Here is an 8786-nt window from a genome sequence, read left to right as displayed (position 1 = left end):
TTGAACGTTTCTGTTCCTGCGTTCCTCTGTGAAACCGGTTTGAGTAGAAAACATAACGTTAATTAATTTTTTTAACTTTTTCTTTGCCAATAATAATAATAATAATAAAGTACAGCGTTTAATTTACTCAAAAAGAAAAAAAAAATCATGAAGAGAGTCTTGAATGATCTCTCTTAGTCATAGCCAATACAGCATCATCTTTGCTAGATTTACCAAAGACCAAATGTATATTAAACAAAGGAAAAAACTGTCAACGCAGTAAAAACATTAAATAATTTTTTTTCAAGATATTTAAAAATGTTTCAGCATGGATAAAAAAACGCTACTCCTATAAGCGTTAATTTTGAGAGGGAAAAAAACAGCCTAAATAAATTAGTAGGCTGTATGTTTATTATTACATTCATAAATAATGTAGGCTAAAATAATGGTAAATAAAAGCAAAATTACAAACACAGTTAGGCTATTTTAGTTCCCTTCTCTCCACAACAAATCCTCTAAAGTTGTATTTAGGCTAAATATAAGCGTCGAGCCAAAACAATCTAACGCCCGTGCATTGCCAATGCGACTTACCTATGATTAGTTCACAGCTGAGCGCGGGCATTTCACTCGTTGGATGTGTCAGCGTCACATTTGCATATGGCCGTACTATGCCGTCTGACAAACTATATTTTGTACAGATTTTATTTTGTTTCGGCAAGTATTTAATTATTTTGCTCAGAGAAAAACGTTGGATTATGCAACAGACATGCAACTCGTTGTCTCCATGCAGTTAATTAATAAACCATCGGTATCGGCCCTTTTCATGCTATTTCCAATATGCCAATGGCTTTAAAATAATAAAAAATCGGCCGATAAATATCGGCAGCCAGTGCATCCCTAATTATAGTCAATAGTCCTTTTACAGCATTAAAGGGTTAGTTCACCCAAAAATGAAAATTCTGTCATTAATTACTCACCCTCATGTTGTTTCAAACCTGTAAGACCCGTAATGACGTCATCACGCCAGATCTGGGTCAGCGCCGCCACACGCTCGCGTCATGGTACTGTCGTGAACGTGTGTCCAAAGTGACGCAGTAGAGACGAAAATGTGGAATAAAGTCATTATTTTTGTTTTCTTTGTGCAAAAAAAGTATTCTCGTAGCTTCGTAACTTTACAGTTGAACCACTGGTGTCACACGGACTACTTTGTCGATCATCTTGGTACTTTTCTGGACCTTGAACGTGGTAGTTACCTTGCTGTTTATGGGAGGGTCAGAGAGCCCTCAGATTTCATCAAAAATATCTTAAATTGTGTTCCGAAGATGAACGAAGGTCTTGCGGGTTTCGAACAACACGAGGGTGAGTAATTAATGACAGAATTTTCATTTTTGGGTGAACTAACCCTTTAAGCAGACTGAAATCAAACCTTAAGGACTGTGTAGGCAACTAATTGCATGATTAATATTATGAGTAATATCAGTATTCCTGTTCTCAGTGAAAATTATCGTCATTCATGAACTGGCTGTGATCAAAACAAAGGCAAACAACACAAGTACACAATGCTATTTGTATGACAACCACTAAAATTGATAAATGAATAAATATAACACACATTTCAGTACACTGGACACGGTACTGTACAGACATGGTGTTAATCTAATCTGTGACGTGAGCACGTCACATGATGATAACTACATCAGTTGTTATTGTTGAGTTATTTTGCTTTATCGTTTTATGGCTTTTTATTATTTAATCTTGAGATAGTGTCATAAAAATACTTGCTTACAATAGCTTTCAGTACCTGAAACTGTGTACACAATGAACCTATAGCAGAACATACATTACCTGCCCTATAGAAGAGATATAGAGCTTTACTGGGTTTGATTACAGCGGCTGTTAATTAACTGCATTTTAATTTATTTTATTTTGGGTGGGTCTGAGAATGGTAGACCTCCAGATCGGAGACCATTGTTGATTTTTACTGTACTGTACTAATGTGACCAGTAGACCACAGTGTATCTCAGCACAACCATAAGCCGTGTGATGTTGTAAGATGGATTTTGGTCTGGTGGTTTGCACGGTGTTGCATTATCAAAGCCTTGTAACTAAGTGGGTTTGTAATGTTATTATAAATATAGCAACCCTTCTGAATGAAACATACTGGAGTGACCCATATTTTTTTTTTCAAATATAAATCCTTATTAAATTGTATTTATCAGTCTTCAGACAGATTTTAAAAATACAAAAATGTTACATAGTTTGTATTTCATAATTATTGGTACAGCCACCTGAACTCACAGCCATGATGAAATCTTCATTCAGGCTTTGTGATTTATGTTAATGTTTAACCAAAAACAGAGAGACAAGATATGTTTAATGTAACAATTGTCCTGGCCTCCCCTAATACGTGATTTAAAGCTATTAGCACAAAACTGAACATTCTGTAATAAAGTGCAATCTGTTTTCATCAGCCATGGATCAAAGACAGCTCACAAAATCTGATGAATCACTCTGATCGTTGATGTAATGAGCTGATAAACGTGGTATTTTGGGTTTTGTGTATTAACACAGTCTGTTACAAATAGTGTATATTAAAAAAAGTGCTATACATTGTCTTGTTAAAATGATATTTCACTTTAAAAGAAAATCTGAATGGTCAAAAACAGTTGAAAACTTCTGAAGCCCATTTCTGCCACATAAGAAAAGAAGTCGAAATTGACATCAAATGTTGAAATTATGAAATGCTAAGTCAAAACTGACATAAAAAGTTAAAACGTTTGACAAAAAGTTGAAGTACAGAAAGTAGAAATTAATAAAAAGTCAAAACTATGACATACTAAGTAATATGTAAAAATTATGGCATTAAAAGGTTAAAAATATGATATAAAAATTATAATTGTGACATGGAAATTCAAAAGTATGACTGTCAAAACTGACACTGTCATGACTGAGATACGAAGTCAAAATAGACATACTAAGTCATTAGATTAAATCAAGATTATTATAAAAGGGTATAATAAAGTTATAAATTCAAATTATACTAAAATTGATCAAAAGTTAAAACTATGATATACTGTGATAATTATGAGTTGAAATTGAAAGTCAATTGACACTCATTTTTCTTTGACTTTGTCATCAATTTGACTTAAATTGAAAGTCATAATTGACAAGAAGTGTTTTATGTCATAATTTTGACTTTTTATCTCATAAATATGTCATAATTTATGTAATTATGATTTACCAAAGCATGTTTTTTTCATGTATTTTTATGTGGCAGAAGTAGGCTTCCATATGAAAGTCCTACAAGTTTGGAACAACATGAGAGTGTCCCTTTAAAATGGATACAACTGTAGCTCTTCAACCAAAACAAAGTCTGAATTTTGAATGCTTCAAATTCTCCCTGCTGTTCTCAGACATTTTCTCACCATTCTTTTTCTTTCAGGATTCCTACCCAACTATCTCCTTCCAGAGTACGAGGAGGTAGTGCATCGGCCCGCTACGCCCCCTCCTCCATATAGTGCCTTAAACGCCGGCCCTCCGACCTACACCAGCCCTTTAACCACTGACCAGCAGGATGCACACTGCACACCCGGACAGACCACTCCAGTGCCCCCTGCATCTGAAACGCTCTGTTCCAGACCCAGCCTAGAGGAGATCCACACCTCTAATGGGTACCACCAGAAAGAAGACGGCAAGGGCGAGATGGAGTTAGAGCGGGGCAGATCAGCACAGAGCGCTCAGCAGCCTCCCAGCATGGAGACGCAGAACGAGTGCAGGAAGGAGCCTGACGAGAAAGAGAGGATTCTGGGAAGACATCGCAGATTCACGGGGGACTCTGGGATTGAGGTGTGTGTTTGTGGACGAGGCTTGGAGAGCCATGAGCCCAAAGAATTCGAGGGGCTTTTGAGCGAGGAGGACTCGGAGGATTTCTGTGAGGAATGTGGCCTTCGTTCCTACGGAGAGGAAAATCAGGGACTTCTGTCCCCAGAAAACAGGGTGGAGCGTGGAGCATCGCCAATGTCCCAATCTCAACCTCATCCGGTCTGCCTCTATTTGCATACTATTAATGAACAAGAGGGTCCACAACATAGTAACACAGAATCGTAAAGCTAAATGCATGACATTACTGTAAAAAAAAAAAAGTGAGAGGAGGACAAGCATACAGGGAAGCTGCAGTATGCAGTGCAGGAGCAAGCTTTGCGGAGTAATCGCACAATATATACATTTGTTTGTAAGTATGTGATGGAAACAATCGGATGTTCTCTGCATCGTTGTTTTATGTACAGAGCATCTATTTATCCGGTTAAAAAGCTCAAAAGTGCACAAGGATGGGCTCTACTTGCTCCACTAGACGATACATGTGGTGCTGTAATGGAGCGTTCAGGTATTCCCTGGAGATTCGCATTTACAAGTTGATTCATCGTAATTATGACATCAGATGCGTTCAGATCACTGTGGTTGGAGAAAGATGGCGTAGTAACTTTTCTACACCAAAAAATCCACAAAATGACGAATAAAGAATGCACATAAGATTTCATTTTACTTTTTAAAAATATTTTTATTTAATGTATAAAGGTGCTGTAAATTGAATCCTAGTCTATCGTAATTGTACAATACTTTTGTACATGCAACATAGCTAGTTTTATTGTAAATGAAAAAGAAAACGAATTTCAACGAATTTGCCGTCAATACGTCCGGAACTCAGAAACTCCGTATGGAATATCCATAGTTTCCTACTTCGTAATTACGACTTTGTGGTGGCAGTCGTGTGCCTTCAACTTGTAAATACGATCTCTGACATGACTTGTACGCATCATAAGACATCCTCCAGGTGCGGCCACATTTACTCTGCAAAATGTTGTGGGTGAATTAAATTAAATTGCAATCCGTGTGAACGGGAGTTTCGCAGATTCATGTTTAAGTTGGTAATGTGAATTTGTTGCATTCACCAACAGAAAGCTGCTTGGTTTGAAATGGACTTCTTTGTGAGCATGGCTTCATGCATTGCTACACTATTGAGAGTGGACCATTTTTACCTTCGAAATCTCGCTGAAATTTTACTAATGTGACCAGACTTAAACTGTGCAGTCTTAGGACTGAGGTTCTAAATATGTAACACTAGTGTGCTGAACTCTCAGTGTCTCAGGACAGTCAAAGAGCAATCTAAAAACTGACTGAACACCAAAAAAGACCATGTGCTTTTAATATCCATGTTGACCTTCCCTAATGTGATGGGACAAATCTTATTGGTGTGTATTAAGTTTTTGTTTTGCACAATCACGTTCTTCTGAATTAATCATATTCATTTACATACAGTCTTAATTCACATTTTATCTGTTTATATTGTCGTCTTTTTGGCTGCTGTAAGCTCTGATTAATTAGTCATGTGTATTTGGTATTCTGAACAAGTTTGATCCATAAATCTGAGTTTTTATAGCCAAAGTAGGCTATACAGATTATGACATTGGGCAGATGTTCGAATTAGGCTTGGAGCTTATAAGTGCTGCTTTATTACTACTAATCATCAGTTTTTGATTGCAAGCAAACACTACATAATGTAGATTTCTTTGACCCTGTAGGGATAAAAGCCTTGCCAAAGGGAGGTGTCTTTAGTACACAAGCATTTACTGCGTAAAGTCATTTCTTCTAGGTGCTTAGTCAATGATATAAGCTACCAAGTAAAAAAAAACTTCTTTTTTTCCCCGCTGGAACATATTCAAGTGAACTCCAAAGACAGAAACATTTTGATGTTTTTAAAATGATATTATACGTAAATCTATGTATAAAGCATATCTTGTTGAACTTGATGTTAGATGACACATATGGGTACAGATTTGATTAAGCTGTATGGTGGTAACATGATTTTTTCAAGTGCCTTTTATGTCATTTTTGCACTGTTACAACCACTCTAAATACAGTTTCACGTGCCAGTTGTCAAGTATCATCTTGAACATTAACGTCATAGAATATAGTTTTTTACAAAAGCTCTTCTTCATGAAAGCTCAAAAGCTGTGCCTTGATTTTATATTCACATGCAAACTAACGAGCCATATATGTAATTATAAAATGTTTAATTTTTGTATTTCTGCACCAAAGTAGCTTCAGTTTGTTCCTCCATGACCATTGAAGCACTCTTTTTAAAGCTCTCCATGTTAACAAATTAATTTATTTAACTGTCCTAATGAATGTTAAAGAGATTTGCTGCTCTTACTGGTGTCTCTGTGATGACAATCTATTATTATTAGAGCTAGCTTAGAGTCAGATAGGCCTACCTAATCAATCTCTTTCTCTGATATATTAACAATCTGCTGATTTTCTTAAGTCTTAAATGCTCTGATGCATCTCACGTAAGAAATGTGTCATATTGTACAGCCTGCAGCTGTTTTGTCTAACAATCTATGTAATCATATGAGTTCTGGCGCAGTTCATATTTTTATGTGTTTATCTTGTGTTATGCAAAAAAACTAATCGTGACACTGTCCATTAAACGCAAATCAAAACAACATGTGTAAGTGTTGTGTTTTGTTACGTGTTTTTTTAAAAGCGGTAGGGATTCTGATTCATTCCAGTGACTCGAATCTTTGAATCAGTTCACTAACAAGATCCGTTCAGTGGCCCTTTGAATAGTGCAGTGAACGGATCTTTTTAGTGAACTGTGCATTCAGAGGCGGACAGTAGTGAAGTATTTTTACTCCGCTTTAAAAGTACTTTTCAAGTGTCTGTACTTTATCAGAGTGTTTTTCTTTAGAAAACTTTACTTCACAACATTCCAAAGCATAATATTGTACTTTTTACTGCATTACGTTTCATATTAAATATAATTTAATACTTAATTACATTAGAACTCTTATTAGTTGCTTACTTTTACTCAAAAGTAATTCAAAGATTTACTTGAGTACAAGAAAGTACTACATTTTTTTTAATGTTCTTAAGTATTAAAGGTAAAACAAACCGCTTTTATTTATGAAATGTAGTGCAGTAAGAATTATGACATATGCTTTGGAATGCAGTGAAGTAAAGTTTTCCAAAGAAAAACACTGATAATCGATACTTTTTAAATTTACTTGAGTAAAGTAAAAATATTTCACTACTGTCCGCCTATTAGCTACGTAAGTGAGTCCAAAAAAAGAGTTAAATAGCTTGTCTTTTTATTTACTTATTTTTAAATCACTGTTTGTACACTTATAATCACCGGCACTTCTCGTTCAGTCGGTCGAAGGCCTCGGTTCAAGAAGGAGATGTCACAGTACATTAAGTTTGTTTACGAACGAGATGTCTCGTTCAGTCAGTGTCGCTTCGTGCCTTCAGCTTGTCTTCAACTAAAGCAGATATTAGTACCATGTTGAATAAATGTGACCATCTCAAGAGTCACGGCTATATTAACTAGACAATATAATTTGATCCAGATCGACTTTAAACTACTAAGTAATGTAGTATTTTGTAAACATATTCATTTGAAACTCTCTTATCTTCCTGTAAACAATCCTATAATATTCTTTATTACCGTATATTATATCTCATTGTTCACCATGACAGTTCAGTCAACAATCCTACTTCCGTGGGCTGCAGCATAATATTGCTCTCTGATTGGCTGAATGTGTTACGGAAGTCGAGATAAAGGCTAAAAAACACCTAGTTCGGCGTTTAATCATGGCAGACGGACCTACAGCAGCCAGGTAAAACTTCTTTTTATTGTTTATTTATTGTTGCTCAGTATTCTAATATTTTACATTTGATTTGCAATATGATTCAAGCTGACAAAGTAACTGGGTTTTCATTTTGTAATAACAAATAACGTTAGATTATTACGTTACGTAGCGACTGGAGTCGCCCAACATAGGCCTATAGGCTATTCTGTTACATAAAGTCAAGTATTCTCAGTACAATTTCTTATTGTTGTTCACAGTAACACTGATGTTGCAAGTGTCTACAATGGCGTGAAGGTATGTTTTTTCCAAACTTAAAAAACGAAACCGAGTTGACTTTTAAGGGCTGTACAACTTAAAGAAATCTTGTATAACAAAATGAAAGTAATTTTATCAATGCCTATTGTTATTTTCTACATCCCACATCGCAGCCAATATAGTCACCATAGTAACATTAATATTTTAATTGCTGGATTGTGTTAAACACGTTTAATGCTCACAATGGTGTAAAATAATGAATCTTTAATACAGGAATACTATGGAAAGACACTGAAGAAGACATCTGATCTGAAAAGCAATGCCTGTGTTCCGTCTGCCAAGCCTGTTCCTGCATACGTGAGAAAAGTCATAGCTGAGATCCATCCAGATGTTGTTGCAAAGTGAGGTTTACTTTGATGAATGTTGTGATGATTTAGATAATATATACACATATAAGATGTCTTTGAGTAAAACATAGTGACATAATGAAGTGGAACATACTGTATTGGCCTTTATAAGCTCATAAACCATATAAGCTCACTTTTAGTTTCAGTCTGAAAGAAAGACAAGTGATTTACTGAAATTATAATTTATTTTCTTGGTATATTTATGTATTTGGGTGAAAAACAGTTTGGAAACTGTAAGATAGAGAAGGGTCTTATGCTCACCAAAGCTGATTTTCACAAAAAATACAATAAAAACAGTAATATTATGAAATGTACAATAACTATTTTCCTATTTATATATATATATATATATATACACACACATACATACACTCGTGGTGAGAATTATTGGCACCCTTGGTAAATATTCAAAGAAGGCTGTGAAAATAAATCTGCATCGTTAATCATTTTGATCTTTTATTTTAAAAATTCACATAAATCTAACCTTTCATTGGAG

At 35.3% G+C, this 8786-nt stretch overlaps 2 protein-coding genes across 4 annotated transcripts in view; both read left to right on the top strand.

The window, feature by feature from the left end:
- Positions 1 to 4136, top strand: part of LOC107708679 (WW domain binding protein 1-like) — a 17358-nt gene extending 13222 nt beyond the window's left edge. For all 3 annotated transcript variants that reach the window (XM_016512973.1, XM_016512974.1, XM_016512972.1), the window contains exon 4: positions 3422 to 4136. In XM_016512973.1, coding sequence (XP_016368459.1) covers positions 3422 to 4086 — 665 coding nt within the window. In that variant the 3' untranslated portion in view covers positions 4087 to 4136. The remainder of the gene's footprint in view (positions 1 to 3421) is intronic.
- A 3456-nt stretch (positions 4137 to 7592) lies between these two features.
- The window catches only part of LOC107708678 (arsenite methyltransferase-like), a 14113-nt gene continuing 12919 nt past the window's right edge, over positions 7593 to 8786 (top strand). Inside the window, exons 1-3 of the mRNA XM_016512971.1 lie at positions 7593 to 7655; positions 7886 to 7922; positions 8157 to 8284. Of these exons, the coding sequence (XP_016368457.1) occupies positions 7630 to 7655; positions 7886 to 7922; positions 8157 to 8284 (191 nt within the window). The 5' untranslated portion in view covers positions 7593 to 7629. The remainder of the gene's footprint in view (positions 7656 to 7885; positions 7923 to 8156; positions 8285 to 8786) is intronic.

The sequence above is a fragment of the Sinocyclocheilus rhinocerous genome, unplaced genomic scaffold (genome assembly GCF_001515625.1).
Source record: "Sinocyclocheilus rhinocerous isolate Xijiao unplaced genomic scaffold, SAMN03320098_v1.1 scaffold236, whole genome shotgun sequence".
Lineage (NCBI taxonomy): Eukaryota > Metazoa > Chordata > Actinopteri > Cypriniformes > Cyprinidae > Sinocyclocheilus > Sinocyclocheilus rhinocerous.
This window is presented reverse-complemented; position numbering and strand designations above follow the sequence as displayed.